Source organism: Melozone crissalis, unplaced genomic scaffold, assembly GCF_028551555.1.
Source record: "Melozone crissalis strain CALT ecotype California unplaced genomic scaffold, PUWL_Pcris_2 ptg000016l_1, whole genome shotgun sequence".
Classification (NCBI taxonomy): domain Eukaryota; kingdom Metazoa; phylum Chordata; class Aves; order Passeriformes; family Passerellidae; genus Melozone; species Melozone crissalis.
The window spans coordinates 47,466,394-47,485,265 of NW_026535794.1; the positions used below are offsets into that span (position 1 = coordinate 47,466,394).

At 38.8% G+C, this 18,872-nt stretch overlaps 1 protein-coding gene across 1 annotated transcript in view; it reads right to left on the reverse strand.

Annotated features, from left to right (window-relative positions):
- Nucleotides 1–7,444: 7,444 nt before the first annotated feature.
- Nucleotides 7,445–18,872, reverse strand: part of TBX20 (T-box transcription factor 20) — a 34,457-nt gene continuing 23,029 nt past the window's right edge. Inside the window, exons 7-8 of the mRNA XM_054274214.1 lie at nucleotides 12,091–12,200; nucleotides 7,445–7,785 (exon numbers count right to left, since the gene is read on the reverse strand). Coding sequence (XP_054130189.1) covers nucleotides 7,445–7,785; nucleotides 12,091–12,200 — 451 coding nt within the window. The remainder of the gene's footprint in view (nucleotides 7,786–12,090; nucleotides 12,201–18,872) is intronic.

The following is an 18,872-nucleotide window of genomic DNA, read 5'->3' on the forward strand; positions in this document are numbered from 1 at the left end:
GTTAAAAATGCTACAGTGGTGATATATCTAATACTCTCTGCATTGGGAGAAATCATTAACCTACTCTTCAAAAAAAACCTCTCTGTCTAACTTTTCTGATAGGCATCCCCATAGATTTTTCTTGGTTCCTCTGGTTATTACTCTGGAGAACAAGGACCAGATTCTATACTGCCTGCAAAGGTCCCTAGAGCCTCACTGACCAACCAGGACATCAATGGCTAACTTTAATAAAGATCTTGAACATTAGACCACTGTCAGTTTAATTTTTAGAGTTATTATTAGTGATTATTGTTAGCTTTTATATATTGAACAGTTGGCATATAATCTAAATATTTTATGTGTATTTGAAATGATCATGATTCAAAATATTGTTTATTGCTCTGTAGTTCAAATATAGCATTAAATCATGGATTCATTGTCCTCCTGCACAGGAAGTTTAGAAAATAGCATTCTCCAAATAATTTGCTTTCTGCACTGTTTATCTCCAAGATAGATAATTTGGATATAAATCTGTTTTCTAAATGTGATACACAAGGCAGCCTACAGTCATCATGACTACTCATCAGTCTCTTCAAAGTAACCCTATGGGAGACAGTTCAGAAACTTCATTTTTGTTTAATCCCCCAGTTTCTCTTTGGAAAATAGCAAATAAAGGCTCCAATTATAGAGGTGTTTGTTGCACAGACAGCTTGTTCCCAAAGGTCTTGATTCTGCAAAGCATGAGGAGTTTTGCTGTTGCACAGCTCGAGCACTGATTTAATTTTACACAAGCAAGGCTGCTGATTTCAATGGGACCATTGGCATAACCACGTCTTGAACCGGTGTGCAGCCAATAGTTCAGATTCAGGAGAGTGCCAGTGCACGTGCCCGGTGTTACTTGTAATCAAGAAAGCCCCCTTAGCCTGAGGTTAAGCAAAAGACTTTCACAGCATTGAATATCCATGAGAGAATGCAGCTGTTTTGCTACCAAGATGCCATAAAAATATAATGCAGAGACAAAAGGCATCATACAGAGTTACCAACTCAGCAATCCATCGTAATTTTCATACATTCCAAATGTTAATGAGATACATTAATGCCTGGTTTCAATTTAGCATAGTTCAAGGTAGATTGGAATTACCTGAGGCTGTTAGCTCCTTGCTTACACTCACAAACCAAGACGATGCTGCTGCTGCTACTGTTCCTTGGAACCTCACAGCTCTTCCATCCCACTGAGCCTCTTTGCAAACCAGGGATCTTGTGACCTAGTTGCAAAACTCCCAGCAGCTGATCTCAATTGGGGAACAAGATAAACTGTGGGTGCATAACAAAAACTTTTGGAGCAACATGAGGATTTTGTCAGAAGCTGCTTTAAAGGATGGCTCTTGTAGGAAGCTTGGAAGAACCTCAAGAGATCATTTGATTGTCCTAAGGCAAGATTAGTTTTAATCACATCCTTCTTGAGTAGTGCATGTTCAACCTGTTCTAAAAGACCTTGAATGATAGATATTGCTCCTTATACTCTCTAGGTAATCCGGTACTGTGTGTCACTATCTTTCCTCTTTGAATACCTTAGATAGAGTCTCAAGTAACTCTCTCTTGCTTTAATATATGCTATTATAATTGAAATAAAATCCTTTTAAATAAAAGGCCTGCAGCATTTATGGAGAGGAATTTTCTCCTCACTTCTTTACGTTCTTTACTTGTCCTGACTTAACAGAGCTAATTCCACTCTGCTTATACTGCCTTTCCTAGGTCTGTATTTACTGTCTTGGGGACCCTGAGAACCGCATATTTCAGCCATTTATTCGAGTTCTGCTGGTAAACCCAGGAGTTTTTATGAATATGATTGCAAAGCATTTTGAAAAAGAAATTATTTGTGCAACTCCATTCAAGCTACAATTGTATTTAACTACAGTACAACTCTCACTCCATATGAATCCAAGACTTAGACCACCTTTGTACATGAGCAGCCCTAACAAATTTTGTGTACTCTCAGAAGCATCTGTGACTGGTTTCACTGCCCTCAGCAATTTGGTTAGAGGAAAAAAAACCAGAAAGATTTGGCTAAATAAGAATGATATATCAAAACACCCAATATTTTAATGAAAGAAACTGAATATCCACACATTTGCACTTCTGTACAGTTTTTGTGATATATATATAATTTTAAGCTGTTTACAAATAACATTTAATGCTTCAAATATTACATAATGTTGATATTATATTTCTAGCAGAAATAAATATATTGCACTTAAAAAGAAACTTTTCATTAGATGTTGCTTCATAGTTTATGTTCACAACTTTTTTTCCATAAAAAGATTTCCCTCTACCCCCACCCCATACACACAAACACACACTTCGGTACATGGTGAATGTGCTCACACAATGCAATATAAACAACAAAGTCAACACAGCAAACAGAAGAACTGTGGTACATTCTGTTAAAGAGGCTACATCCAGTTTTTTTACCTTCCTTATTTTTAAACCAAATCTTTCCTCATGTTTCTGAAGGTACAATTAAAAAGAAAAAGATTGTTTAAATGTTGCTAAAGGTAAAATACAGCAAACTGTATTTTTTGTCCTTAAACTATGATAAAAAGTTACTTCAGAGCTTATTTAATTCACTGCTTAGTTTTCTCTTAAAAAGATAAAATAAAGAAAAAGAAGTTGTCATGTGATAATCTAGAGATTATATGCAAGGACATTTGATTACAGAATAATACATAAATCCTCTGGCCAGTAAGTAGGTGGTTAGTAAAAAAACCACATCTCCTGCAGCAGAAATGCTCTGTTAAGAATTGTGTGAATAAAATCTCACTAAAAACAAAATTAATTTTGCAGTGAGTGTCATCCCTCTGCAGATGATGAGTATATGCACTGCGGCCAAAACTTCCTCAAGACAAAAAGCCATAAGTGTTACTCTGATCTCACTGTTGCTTTTACCCTTATCTAGGAGTAAATTACCACAATTTATATTGACTTACACTTTTGGAAATTATCCCAGGTTTTTGCAAAAAATTTTATTGATATTTCTATTTCTGTATAGTACACACATATGAAGAGGGTGTACTACATAATCAGGTTGCCAGCCTAAATACTTTTCAGTTAAAAAAGGTTCCTTTTCAAGTGCCAATTAGTGTTTGCTGGATATTGGAAATGGCAACACTTTACGTGTGTACATGTTGATGCAGTGTCCCGGCCTCTATGGGTAAAACTGTCTGTGAGAAATTCTGCAATTGCATTTTGAAGGTTGTGGTACCCAGCACATCAGCTACCATACAACTTACCATCCCTGGACTCATGAAGAAGCATTTCCATTGGGAACTCTACCTTTAGCTACTTGGTCTATGCTTGTTATTCAATTTACACCCAGAAGAGTACAACTGAAACCCAGTGGCATTGATTTGCTGTCTTTGACAGTGCCTCAGTGCCCTACAAAGCAATGTTGCAAACCAAAGAGGTAAATTAAAAATGAGAGGGTTTATGTTTAGATTCTCAGGGCTCCAAAAGTAGAAGAAAAAAATATTCAGAAAAATACATCCAAATCAGTTTTGTTAATATATGAGATGCTTTTGTTGGATTAAAGACTGGAGGGTGTTGACAATCTATGGATAAAATGGTAATACAGTAAAAACACAAAAATACTTAGAACACTTCCAAGTAAAATCTTATCATTCTCTTTGAAAAGCATATTCAGGCATGTTCTCTCCACTCTTCTTAAAAAAAGGAAAACAGCTCTTCCCCCCACAAAAAAACTCCAAACAAAATCAAACAACATAAACCAGCTCAATTTTTCTGAGCCAAGACAAAAGCTCATAAAGGTGAAGAGCACTTCTCATGGGATATAAAACGTGAATTGCATTTGGAAAATAATTTTAGATTATATTTGGCATTCCTAGCCCATCTACTAACAACAGATGTTCTGTCCTGAAAGTGATGCAATTTTGACAGCCATATAGCAAGTCCTTAAATAAATTACTGGGCTATTGTCAAAGTGGTGGAGTTTTGGTTTTTTTTTTTTTTTTTAGCAAAAGTGATTTCACTCTTTAACCAATCAATTAAAAATTCACATTTATTTTCTTCCAGTTGTGAGGTCAGTGCTAAAGTTGGTTTGTACTTGAGTTTTAATCTTTCCTGTACTGTTTCTATATTGTTGCTGTCATTTAAGTCACTGTTCCTACTGCCAGACCTTATTTTTAGACGACAATGTGGATTGAAATCCTGTCCCCATTACAGTCAATAAATTTCCATTTGACTTCAGTTGCATGGAAATTTTATTCCTGGAATCACTCCCATGCTTCCCCAGGCCTACAGGAAGGTGAGGGGGACATGGAGCAGCAACTTTGTGAGGTGGCAAGACCTCTTCACTGGATGTCCTGTTGGCCTCTGTGAACTTAATCCCTTTAGCCTCAGATCTCTGCAACAGGTTTTGTAGGTAGGACTGTGAGGGCAAAGAAGAGGAAGTGAGGAATGGACATTCCTCACCATGGACATACCTATGGACACATCTCATTCCTAGGGAAATCGGTCACAAGCTACCTTCATTCCCTTGCTTGGGACCTGCCTATGATTCTGCATTAGTGGACAACCCAATGGGTTTCTGCTGCAAAGGAATTAAACCATCAGAGAGAAGCACAAGGAGGGATGAGCCCACTGAGAGAGACTTGGTTTGACTGGAAAAATCAAGCTGTGGATTTTGACAGATAATTCTGCATCATCTGTAATACAAAATTAATCAGAGAGAATTTGGAAGAGGTGTTGACTTTATCCTGTTTTTATATCAAGACAGCCTACTGCCATGTTATTTCAGATATGAATCACACTTCATTTGTAGTAGAAAGCCCTTTTCTTTCATTTAATATTTTTTTTGTAAAGGAAGTTTTCAAAATCCAGTTTCATTCTCCAGAAAGAGCCTGGACAATTTTCTCTGAGACAATATAAGGGGCATTTCTGCATCCAAATATTGGTGTTCTCAGAGCAGGGACTGGGACAGGGCTGAAAAGATTGTGCAGTTTGTTTCTGTGAATTTGGTTCACGAAGGAAGGTGATGTATGAGCAGCCTTTATGTCACATGTTGACCATGCCTAAATCAGCCCACCTGTTTCAAACTTGTTTCTGGAGTCCTATAAAAGTTGCCCACTCACTTGACCCTTTCCTGATGGAAGTATCAGCAGTAAAACTCCTGGCTTACGTTCTGAACCTAACCGTATCCCCTGAACTCCAGATAAGTTAATGAAGCCGCAGAAGGAACCAGATAAAAGAAACAGAATTTCCCCACAGGCTTTAGTGCACATCATCCAAGGGTGTTCGTACAACTCTAACAGAAGTCAAACAACTGAAGAGAAAACTTTCTTTCAAATCTCTTCTATAATTATTGTTTCCGTAGGGTCATGTTTACTTGAAGAATTACTTTCTTGTAGAGTCAGTACCACCTAATTTCCTGAAAAATAGGGGGTTTATCTCATACCAGTTATAAGTAGGCACAATCTTGCAACATGCACTTTTCCTGTGAATCTGATAACCTACTGCAAAATCTAATATTTGGGTACACCAAGACAAATTCAGTGTCTGATTCTGAGCCATTTAAATACTGCAGAGCTTGGCCTGTTATATTAATTTATGGAACTCCTTGTAGCAGGTCTGAATTGTAAATAAATTTTCATTTTTATTTACATACAGAGCACAGGAGTTGCAAATTGTCCCAGGTCAGTTTTCATCAGCAGGTCCAACAGTGACTAATGGGGAATTACAGTGATATTGCAGATAACCTGGTTGAAAAGGTGGTTGAAATGGCCAGCTTGAGAAGATTTTTAATTCAGCTACTAGAAAATACATAATGGTGGTGTTTTTCTGTGGGATGCCTTGCCTTGCACTTTGTGGAGATGGGAGTAGGCGATTCAGTGTACTGCACTCTGCTTTTTACCATATGACACCAGTCCAGAATGGTGAAAAGCAGAGGACAATATGTCTGTTTTATGTTCCAGCTCTACAGAGATCTGTAATATATGAGATTATATATGCTACTTGTCTTTTGTCAGTAGATGTATTATCATCTACAGCTTGGATGCAACTCACACAGAAACTCTGTGTCAACTTATTATTTACAGTTGGAATACCAGCTCATGCCACACAGAAAACCAACATCACACTATTATTCTTTCCAGTATTGCAAAAGATTCCTGCTAGCTCTCTGCAGACAAGGTGATTATTTTCTTATGCCTCTATAGCTCCTCCATGGCATCAGACACAACATACTAGAAAAAGGGGACAGTACTTTGAACGAGAGCCACAAATACTAACTGAAAAAAAGTCAGGCATGAATTTAAAAAAACTTTCATGTGAAGCTCTGTACTGATATTTTCCCAAGGTAACTCCACCATTCTAGTGATACATGAAAAAACTGGTAGTTCAACCCTCATTTTCCTGGCCAAGGTGATGCCTTGTATAATAACAGCCACGACCAAACCCAACAAAATCAGAACAAGTGGAAAGATACTCCAATGCCACTTATACCGGTCCATTAATTATAGTTTGATCCACAGAGTCTATAGACTGATCTAGCCTGAAAGTGGGTTAACTTGGTACACATGTACAGCTGGAAACAGGTCTTCAGTGGCACACACAGCAGTAAACAAACACTGCTTTAAAATTGGAAATCTGTGGTTTCTAAGTTTAAGTAACAGATTTTTCCAAATCAAAATTTTTCTTCATTATATCTTAACTGACAGTTAAATTGTTCCTCCTCAGATATTGGACAAACTTCCTTTTAGACTGAATGACAGAATACATTATTACTACTACAGTCCTGTAACACAGTTCTTGTTTTGGAACCAATAAGTGTTTTGTGAAAGAAACACAGAAAGAAAGAAAGACTTGTTAATAACATTCTCTTTGTGATTATATTAGCAACTAAGAAATACTGGTTTTGGTGAATATATGCCAGTCTTAAAAAGGACAGTGGTCTTCTCCACTTTATCCTGTTTTCAGCAAATGTATGCTGAGATAGCCTAAAACATGCTCAAAGTTATAGCAATACATTTTTCTGTTTAGATGCTCGTCAGTCACAAGAAGAGATGAAGATGAGTAAGAGTATTGCCTTTTTTAGAATTCACCTAGCATATGAAAAAAGACCTATAGACAATTAGTTTGTACACTGCTGCTTAAAGATAATCTCTTTCCACTAGGTATAATGCACCTTTGTAACAAGCTGCACGCCACCAAAGATCCTGGGGACTTTGGGATCCATTTTGGCTGTGTTACACATAGATCTGTCAGCAGCTCCAAGCTGCGTGCTCTCTTCTTGTGATCCCTCAAGAGAGGAATCTGTATCCACAATGCATTTTCTTAGCTGGTTTGTCATGAGTTCAGCACTCCTGCCACAGGCCTTTCAGGAAGGTCCCTTGTATTTTGTCATAGGAAACTTGCACATTTAAAATCTCGTGTTCCTCTTGCCGCACGTCACTCATACAAACGGCGTCATCACTGCGGAGGAGTGACGCAGTCCTTGGATAGCTGCATAAGGACCCTGCTGAAAATAATGGTGGTACCTTGGCATGTGGAAGGATGGGAAAGTGGGGCCGCTGCCTTGCATGGAGCTGGCAATAGCAGAGGGTGTGAGAGGCATTCCCAGGCGGCTGTACGGAGGCAGAGATCCTTGGATCGGGTGAGGAATGGGTGTAGCTATGGAGGCAGTGCTGGTACCCAGGGCACTCAAAGACTGTGGATGCTGAAATCCTGGGAAACTGGTTGAAGAGGAAACCCAGGAACTGAGGGACAGGTTATCAGATGTTGTAAAGGCTGACCCTGCAAGCAAAGAGAAAGAATACCTAACATTGGCACACGAAGCTGGTAAAGTAGGGAAAAGAGAGAAAATGAGTCCTTCACAGCAAGCCTGGTTTCAATGACCAGTTGTCATTGGAAATACTTCCTACATACTTCAGTCTTTAAAATATTATTTGCTGGTTGCTGTCTTAGACAAATTTCCATTTTCAGAAGCTGGTTGCAGTGGTTTCAACAGTAAAATCAGCTTTGCGCATTGGACATTTTAGATATTAAACACTGAAGCACCTTGTAATGCTGCCTCTAAACACTGAAATATCTTCTCTCACAGGGAAGTTCACTGTATTACATCCCTGTTTGGAAGACATACCTGTAGATTTTTACATCAGATCCTTAGTAGAACTGTTGTTTTGGGTTTTTTCCCAAAATTTCAGTGTGGGGAAAATGCAGAAAAATGCAATTTGCTCTACAAGTTTCCCCTTTTTTTTAATCCCAGTAAAACCTGTCAACATTACATCTTTCCAGTCAACATGATTCTTTCCATAATACAGAGAAAAAAAATCCAAAAAACATAAATGTCAAAGTATTTGTTGTTTTCCCATCTCTAATAAACAACACCAGTGCTAATTCATAGTAAGAGGTGCAGAACCTGCTCTGAAGGTAATTGTCTACTTTCGATCAAATGAAAGTGTTCTGTTTGTCATTTTGTTTTAGGTTTGTTTAATTTGAAAAGTTTCAAAACCTATTTCCACAAATCTTCCAACTCTTTAAAATACTTTCTGTTTCCTGAAGATTGAAGAATCATTGAAAAAAAAGAAAAATTATTTCTTAAAATTAGAACTAATTACTTGTGTTGACAGTAAAATTTTGGGGAAACAATAATCCGTTTGGATAATTACACATGGTCATTTTCAAATAATCTGATGACTGTGTTGTCCTTCCTCTCTGTAGTTCCTATGTGCATCTGGTCATCATCATATGTCTGATTTCTAGAAATGGGAACTACAACAAAATGCTACAAATAAACTCATTGTATTCCTCTTTAAACTATAATTTACCTCTTGTCTCTTATGTATTTTCTTACTTGACCAGCTTTCTTACTTTAGAAAATAAATTTCTTGGAAAGACTATTTGATGAAATATAATTTCAATTCAGTATTGCAAAATATTCGGAGACAACAAATTTTGTAACAGGTGCTAATTTCATAAATCTAATTCAAGAAGGGAGGTTCATCCAGACTGTAGAATGAAAACATATGAAGATGTCTATCCATCAAGGAAAACTTACTGGAATTAAGTAAAGTAACCAATCATAGCCACATACTCAAACCAAACTATAACCAAAAAAAACCACCCCAGAAATAAAAAGTGTATATTGTTGGGGCTTTTAAAAAAACTCATAAATCTCTTGTGGGATATATTCTCAAGCCATGAATTATTTTTCCTCTGCTTAATGAAACAAGTAAAACAGCCCAGTAACAGGAAAAATAAATTGTGCCAATTTAGCAGTGGAGATAAACTTGAACCAAATCCTGGTCCTACCGCTGAACCAAATCCCAACTGCTGGGAAATTAGGATCCAGAGCCAAACTCTAAGTATGACACATTACTCACGGACCACAGCAAAACCCTTGTCAAATCAGAGGGTATCTGAGCATTGCTGCACTACAGGGAAAGCAGGGTGCAAATCTGGATTTGCCCAGAAGGTTTTCATTTGGCTCTCTTTCCAGGTGGCTACTATGAACCCTATGGATGTCTGTGCATGTAGGCACAGAGAAATTATGCATTAAAGAGTTTCCATTGAATTTATATATTTCCTATTTGTTACTTCCTTTGGAATTAGACATCTTGTACTGTAGGTTAGCTGCTTCCATCTTTGGATGGCTGAAATTTGCTGAGCAGAGAATGCTCTGGGAGGGTGCCTAGGTCATTACCAAGGCTATCACTGATATTTATTTCTTTGTTTTATGCAGAATAAGGTATGTGATTCTTTCTTATGAATGACTGTGAAATGATTGTAGGGCTGGAACATTTCTCCTATAAGGAAAGGCTTATAGAATTGGGCTTGTGGAGTCTTGAGACGAGCAGACTTTTGGGACACCTAATTGCAGCCTGTCAGTGCTTAGAGCAGGCCTATGAGAAAGCTGGGAACAAATTTTTTACCATCATCTGTCACAAGAAAGGGCTTTAAACTAAAGGTGGATAGGTTTAGATTAGATATAGGAATGAAATTTTTTACTGTGAGGGTGGTGAAACACCGGCTGGTGAAACACAGGCTGCCCAGAGAGGGGCCGGATGTCCCACCCCAGTAAATATGAGAGGTCAAGTTGCATGGGGCTCGAAGCACCCTGCTCTAGTTGAAGTCCCTACTCACTGAAGGGAGGTTGCACTACATGACCTTTATCAGTCCCTTCCAACAGTAACTATCCAATGATTTTCACGAGGAACTTCCTCAAGTATCCTTTCCTGCTCCAGCTGATTTGGTCTCTAATTGCAGGTTAGTACTCCACATACCACTTTTTCCACCACCAAGGGAATTAGTACTTCTGAGGCAATCAAGGTCTCAAAGAGTTTATAACACACACCACCCAGCAATGCATATGTATTTGGCTCTCAACTCTCATTTTTGTGGGGAAACACCCATCAGTTTTGCATGCAAGGTAATTTTAGAATTCATTGGCAGAAATGAAAATATCTATAGAATTTCAGTAAGAACATTGTTTCTCTCCTTGTATCTTGGAGGAATTTTCCTATTTAAGGACACTAGACCTAAAGAGAGAGCAAAAGCAGTACCAGTTACTCATATGTAAGAGAGGTATGATTACCTTCTGTGCATGTCTCTGGTTGCCCAGAACACTCACATCCCATGTAGCATGTGGCTCCCAGATTAGAAAAAAGTTCTTTGCCATGATTCACAATTTTCCTCACTTACTCATTTGCCATATTGCAAGCAAATGCAGAACTGTACCCTTTTATTACACAGAAAATTAATTGTCATAAAATAGTATATCCCCCATGACACCTTTCTAAGGACTCTCTTCTGAAGATGTTTAACAGCCAGCTCTCATACTGAGGTTCACCTGGTTCATTTTGTCACTCCCAAGGGAGGACATCATAGTAGAGAGAAATTTAATTCTTGAAGAGAAGGTGCTTTACTCTGAGCACTTTCAGCAATGGAAAATTTAATACTGTCTTCAACAATAGCTGGCCTGGGATCTAAGCTGACAAGAAGCAAGGTAATTCCCCAGACCTGTGTGAAAGGATGGCATCATAGCAGGTGAACTTGCTTGAGAAACTCCATAATCTAAGGACCTGCACTTGGAATGGATGTGTAAAAACAAGCCCACCTAATCACATTTTGCTGAAGAGCAACTCATGGTTAAAAATAAGTGTGTTTTCCCTGCACAAGTCCAAAGAGCTCATGACTAGAAAGAATGCTGTTATCTTAGCAGCACTGTATGAAGTTAGAGGACAAGACAAGGGCACTGCCAGTCGGAAGACAGATAGAACTGCTTTACCTCAAGTGGCTGTGGCATATCAGGCAGGTCACAAAGTCAACATGCAAACTATAATGCAAGACAAGTTTTTGCCAGTCAGCAATCCTACAGGAAGGGTTTGAGATCTATTTCCAGTGGTTAATTGTGACAGATGCAATTTCTCCAGTAAGTATCCCCGCAAAGATCAAGTCTGTCTTGTTACTACTTTTGCTACTGCTAATGCAGACAAATTGATAAAGCATTTGGGGCTAATTGCTTCAGCAGGAACAGCACCTTTAAGAGACTAACAGATAACAATTAAACATCAATTTTTCAGGGAGCTACCAAATTTTCTTCCTGAGGAAGCAAAGCAGGTTAACCACAAGTAGGTTGAAGATGGTTAGAACTAAGTCCTCTGTTCACAGAAGGCTGGAGGGGCAGCAAGTGGCACATCTACATGGTGCTTTACAAGTGGTGTGGAGCCCAGCTAGTAAGTCCTGCCAAGAGATGGAGAGTGTTAACTTGTTCTCAGCAATGAAGTTGTTCTCAGTAATGAAGTTTTCTGGTTTGCAGATATCTTGAAGAGGAAGCAGAACTAATTCTCTCTTGATGGCAAAGATTATATGGTCATCTCTAGAATTGCCTCCTGAATTGAACCACCCACACCAGTGCTGTGGGCATATCAGATGTCCCAAAGAGCCAAAAGATAGCAAGTATTCTTCTTCATTATATGACTTCATGGCAGAGAGATGCACCAGAGAAACTCTTTAGAGTACCACGGTACTGCCCGTGGTCCTGCTTTTCTCCAGCATAACTGAGTCACCACAGTTTACATCATGAGCATGTTTTCCTACCTCTGCTTTGTGTTGCCTGGCTGTCATCTCCAAGATCATCCTCTCCTCCATAGGTCCGAATGGGGGATCGAGCATAGGAATGCTTTTGGATAAGGCTCTCCACACTTTCCCTGTAAAAGGAAACAATTGAATGTATCAATACCATCCTAAACAGCATCCTATTTTTTTCAGATAAGTACAGTGCCTTTTCCTGTCCAGATCACAGCTTTTTTGGCTCTCCAAAGTTACTTAACAAAAGACTTACCTCATAGCATGACATTGGAAATGCCAGATTTGGCCTGCATTTTTTAATATTGTGGATCACCGCTTACCAGCTTCTTCAGCAGAGTGAACTTCCTACTGTGCTTCCTGGATGTGGTCTCAGACAGTGAATATCAGACCAGCGCTCTTCATAAATTTGAAAATGCAAACTCTGCAGTTATTTGTGCTGAGTGATGAGCCTGGGTTCAAAGAGACACCTGTGGTCCAGCTCCTTTCAAACAAGATTTGCGTTGCACGTGACTACCTCATTTGCTGCTTTCCCCTTTTTCTGAAAGCAGGGGCAAAGATAGGTATGTCCGGAGAGAACTCAGCTCTGACTATGCTCTCTCAGCATCACGGTGGAGGGCAGTTTGTAGCAGGAAGTCTGCAGATACTACTGATCTCGTGCCATGTCTATTCTGGGAGGTTAGACGTGTCTGCCAGGCCCCTGCCTTGCTGGTAGCACAAATCACTGAAGTCACCCAAACCATTTTTAAATAGAAGGAAGGCATATCTGCACGATAAGCCTTAGTAGTTTGTAAGGAAGATCCAACCTTACACATTCCAAGCGCATTTCCATGTAAGTAGGTGGCATTATACCAAAGATGAAAATGACCTAGGCACATTTCCAAAATGGCTTTGACCTTCTGTTCCTGTTTAAGAAATCTAAGTAGCAATAGTTGTTTAAATCTGCTACTTGATGAATGTTTTGTCTGAATTTACCATTTGTCCATTCATACTTGCTAATGCCCTTTGCTTAGAGAGTGCTTCTGTTCCAGAAATTCCAAGGAAAAATATTTTTCAAGTAACATGATAAATCACAGTGGCACATGTTTTCCCTTCCTACAGAAAGTCCATTATGGTCATTTTGTCCTTGGTCTATCGCTGGCATCATTACTTATGCTAGTCTCCTCAGAAAAAAATAAATAAAAAGAGGATCTTATCAAAGTGATTTACTTGTGTCAGGATTGGAAGTGGACTGAAAGCAATGGCAGTTCCTACATAGAGGATGATATAATTGGATTACTGCCTTTTAAGTGATTGAAAACAGTAGGCATATCAGGGCTATCTTGAAGAAGATTTTCCAAAGAAAAAGACAGATGGCATTGTTTACATTATGTGCTGAATGCCTCTTGAAACATTAGACTTTCTTCTGAAGCAGAATGTGAAATGCACAGAATTTTACTTGACCAAAAGGGCTATTTCATATGAGTACAGCATAACAGAATAACAAATTAGACCAGTGTTGTTTGAGTGATTTAGATACTGGTATATAAACATATTCATAATCTAGGAATTACTAGTCTATCAAGGTTTGAAAAATAAATTTAATACAGGTGATTGTCTGTATTGTCTCTATTGACTTTATTTCTAGTAAGGGTCTGCTTATAACAGCAGATATTACAGCACATAATAATATCCTGATGCAACAGAAACAATGCAGGCTGTAGTTTTAGCACAGTGGGCCAATTTCACCTCTAAAACATTGGATCCAATGGCAGCTTGGGGATAAACTCACCCCAATAAATTTACATTTGAATTACCTACAGGGATTTAAAGCTAAATCAAATGCCCACAATTATTGCAGACTAAATTCTTTCCAGATGGGTTTGTATGCTAGACAGAGAACTCTATTATTCTATATGGTTGTCTTCTTTTAAAGGAAAAAGAGAGATGACTTCTTAGTGAACCCTGAATCTGCAAAGTTTGAAACCAGGGAACTATGTGGTAGGTTTATTTATTTATTTTATGATGTAGCATTGCAGATAGTATGCAAAAGGTTTTGGAAGATTAATCTCATTCGTCGGCACAAGAGGCAAAGGTTTTTATGGCAGAGGGAATGTGGAAACTTGGATCAGGGAAAGCAACTAATCTCACAGAAACAGTTCCTCTTGTGCAGCTGAGATTCAATATTCAAAACTGTATGAGCTTATCTTGACTAACCATGTGTGTTGTTTATGCTATAAGCACAAAACACCTACTGAATTTTCATTTCAGAGGTTGAGGCTGTGACTCTCATCGTGAGTGCAAAGCATTGAGATTCACACCAGAATTTAAGCACCTGCCCCCACAGTCTCCAGGAGGCTCCTCTTCTTTCCACATACAACACATACTGCATATAAACCTCCAAACAGATTTACAAAATGCAAAAGGCTGAGTGCACCTAAGTGTGCAAAAGGAAACAGGAGAAAAAAAAGAAGCGGTGTATTTTCTACGGTCAAAAGGCATATCTCTGAGTTATACTCCAAGCACTGTTTCTTCTGCTTAGGAAAACAAGAGCAGAAGTCTTTCCTTCCCCTTATGTTTCAAAGGAAAAGGGTGTGGTGTCCTCTGCACCACGCTGCAATATTCCATCCTCAGAGAACACCACTTGGAGTCTGGATAAAGAAGAGAGCAGTTGCAATTCATTTAACCTATAAAAATATTTGGATTTTCCCACATAGGTTGGAAAGAAGAGACTAACCTACTCCACCCTTTAAAGACAGAGGTGCCTCAGGACTTGACTCCAGCACAGATACATAGGAGGAAGCAAAAATTTAATAACAAGACTTAAGTGCCTGTGAAATCTAGTTCAAAATGCAGGAGCAAAGCTGGCAATCTGGAACACAGATTCCTTCTTATATCCTTGTTTCCACTGGGTACAGAAGGGACTTAAATCTCAAAATCTTTCTGAAAATTCTCCTTATGGAAGTATGAACCCTTTAGGTTATCCCAAATATGGTGCTCTGGAGAGTGGATTAATAAAATACATTTTTTTCAAATCACAAAATATTACACTAACACTACTAAAAGGGAAATACATTATTACCTCTGGCTTTTTAGTTTTGTATGCAACATCAGATATTTCAATGTGGTTCCAAGGATTTATGGAAATAATTTTATAAATTACTGAATCATAAATTAATATTTGCTACTTTATGATTCTATGTTAATTTCAAAAAATAGCAAGTGAAGAATATGGTGGAGGGTTTTTTAAAGCTGTCTTTGCTAATTTTTCAGCATTGTTCCACAGTAAACATGTTGTCTGAAGAACAAAGTGACTTCCAGTAACTCAATACTCAACTTCTGTCCTGTTTCTTTGTTTGAGATCAGAGACTTGTTATCTAATAGTGGGACCTAACAATTTTTACCTTTTAATGTGTCTAAGAACTCCACAGTTTCTTCGATTAGCAAGAAATTACCATTAAACCTTGTTTTGAGAGAGATCACAACCTGCCAATTGAATAAAGGAAAGATGTCTTCTTTCTGTCAAATGTTTTTGTGTGGTCTACCAACAAATTCAGTCTTCCATGCTGTTCTTCAACTCACAGATATCTTGGAAATAGCCAGAGGAGGGAAAAGCATGCACATGCACACAATATATTACTATGATTAAGTTGTGCAATGTGTACAACTGGAAGGTAGTAGGAGATGACAGGCTGGAGAAGAGCAAGTTAGGGACTGGAGCTGCTTGAGGAAAAGGATCCATGGGCCAAATGGAAAGCAGAAAACTAAGCTCATATTGGCAAGCATGCCCACAGAGGTGATGCAAGGAAGGATAAATGTGAAGAGGGATAATAGGAAAAGGAGCTCAGGCTGATCCCAATAATCTGCGTTCCAACAGAAGCACACTTTGAGCCCAGCCCCATCAATAAACCTTATTATGAATGAAGCACTTGTCTCCTTTGTCCAAGAAATAAAACAGCAAAATTTGAACCTGAAATCAAAGCATATGGAAGTCTGAAAGAATTCATCAATTAGAAAGGGTTTAGGGTGCACAGGGAACATCTTGCTATTCTGCAGGTTCTAACCTCTTGATTAAACTTTTCACTCTTGCCTCTGCTGGCAACTGATTCTGAAATGAAACTTCTGGTTAGGGAAGCTTTATGTCACAGAGTTCCCAGCTGAGTCTTTGGCCTTGTTCAGCTAACAGTGCCCTGTCTGTACAGAGTAGCCTCAAACAACCAAAAGATGTGAAAATGCTGATGCTACTCACAAATGATTCACTAACACTTTACAGACCAAACCCAAGATTTGCCATGGATTTGGGCTAGGAGAGGGCAGAGAACAGAGTTGGCTTGGTAAGGAGCTGAGGCTCTGTGTGAGAGTGCTCACTTTCTTTTGCTGTCAGCCCAGATTATAGAAATTCTCTCAGGAGATGATAAAGTCCAAGATTACCCTGAGCAGGATCTTTAATCAAGATGAAAGAACAGGGCTTCGTTGGAGGTGGGAGCAGGCCTCTCTGATGTAATTTTTTCTGCTCCTTTTGCTATTACTCTACTTCAGCTGTGCATGCACAGCAGCCTGGTGATCACCACGACCCTGATTCTGAATTTGGCAGAAAGGAGATGGAGGTGGGAAGCCTACCTTCTGCCTTTGGGACAAAAATATTTAAGACAATATATTTAGTGTTGCTGAAGGTGTCAAGAAAGCTGATTCAGAGGTAGCTTGCTGGAACCAGGGCATCCAGTATCTATCTCAGATCTATACCATGGCTACAAAGAGGGTGAAGTTTGATGTAAGGGACAGCCACCCCTTCCAGTGGGAGCCAGGATCAAGCTTCTTTGCAAACAACATGCTAAAGTCAAACGGTGGTGAGAAAGAGCAAGTGGCTGAGTCAGGCACTCTGAATTTATGTCTTCTGCACACCCTACTGTTTCAGGAATGGCTACAAAGGGTAAAAAATCCAGAGCAGAGCTGAAAAGCCTCTTATTATTAACTTCTTTTTTTTTACCCCTATCCAAGGGCTAGGTATGCAGAAAGGTAAGGATATTCCCAGAATCTGCTCCCTGTTCCTGGTGTCATGGGGTTTGCTTTTTTCTACCTTTTTTTTTCTTGTTCTTTGAAAGGAAAGGCAATGTAAATTAAAAAAAAAAAAAAATTTTAAAAAAGAAGGAAAATAATAAAATAGTAAAACTGACAATCATGTTTTGCTTGACCATTCCAACAAAAAGAAAAATACAGAACAGAACAGGATATAAAGTGTATGAATTATCAGTCTGCAGCCTGAATGACTTCTTTAGTTCTGCATTTCAAAGGTTTCCTTTTTTTGTAGCTGCCAGTTAGTATGTTTGGAAGAAAGCCCAGATAACAGAAGATGTCAGAAGTGAGGTGAGGTGAAGACAGATGGAATAAATGGGCTGAGAAGGCACAAAAATAAACTTGTCGGAAGTCACACTGTAATAGGACTTTTTTTAAGGGAAAAGATGACTAATTTGTCCAAGACACAAGTGCTAAAAACAAGTCTCTAAAAAAAAAAAAAGAAACCAACAAAATAACCCAACCAATGAATAAAACTCCCCCCAAAAAACCAACAAAAACCACTCACCTCCCAATAAACCAAAACAACATAGCAGGAAGAGCAAATAGATTTCTGTAACAGCAGCTACAAGTGAACAATTTATGCTGTCAGAACCACTGTTCAGATATCACTCAGCCTTTATGTCCCTCTGGCTTTTATTTGCAACTTTACATATGCATGAACATTCAGACATAATTATTTTCTACATATACTTGTTCCTACTGGTAGATGGAGGCTGACCACAGGAACATAGTTCAAGTTGTGGATGGTCCATGGTATGGACCAAATCCTTGAGCAGAACAAAGTAGTTCTGTTCCAGTGCTTAGGTCAGAACTGAGCCAACCCGGGACAAAACAGGCTACAGTAGCTCATGTGACCTGGCCCAAAAATTCATCCAGAGCTGCAAAACACTTTCACACAGAGTCAAAACTGCTGGGCAAGTGTTGGATGGATGCATTACTGCAAGAATTCATACAAGAAAGAAGGGAAGTGAGTCTTAAATTAGGAAAAATCTAGGGTTTGATGGCTGTAGGAGAACAAGTGTACCTCCACAATGATGTTTACTGTCACCCTCTCAGTAAAAATCCAGCACTTGTAGATGAGCTGTAATATGCATGGATGTGACAAAGCCTAGCTGATGCCATGGCATGGGAAAAGTAATGACATTTATGAAGAAGGGGTGTGAAGTTATCAATACACTCACACCACTTCTCTCAATAGCAAATAAAAATGAGAAAACTATCTTACATAGCCAGCCCCATGGAGCTCCACTTCACCCAGTGGAGCAACCATTTCTTTCTGACTGTAACCAGAAAATTATGAGAGGTGAGTACAGAGATGTCCTGTGAAATTGCAGGGGGAAGTCCCTGGAAAACTTTTTCTGGGGTTGAAACCATAGATCTGATTTGACATCATCGCCACCTGTTATGCCCACACTACATCTGCATGAGGTGAGTGGAAACAACTAGAATAATATTTTTATACCATTTTGCATAAGTAAGAAGATAGAGAACAGAAAACCTAAGTGGAAAATGAGCCAGAGTGTGAGTGCTTAAAAACTTGGCAACTAAAGAGGATTTAAGTGGCACAGGGGGGCTTTCTCCTGGGTGAAAAGGAACTGTTGGCTTGCTAACAACAAGCAGAGTCAGATGAACTAGATTTGAAAGGAATAATTCAGGTGTTTAAACATAGGCAGGTAGTGTTTTCAAGATTTGCTAAACAATCCAAGCCACCTGCAGTGTTCTGGAATGGATGATGCAAA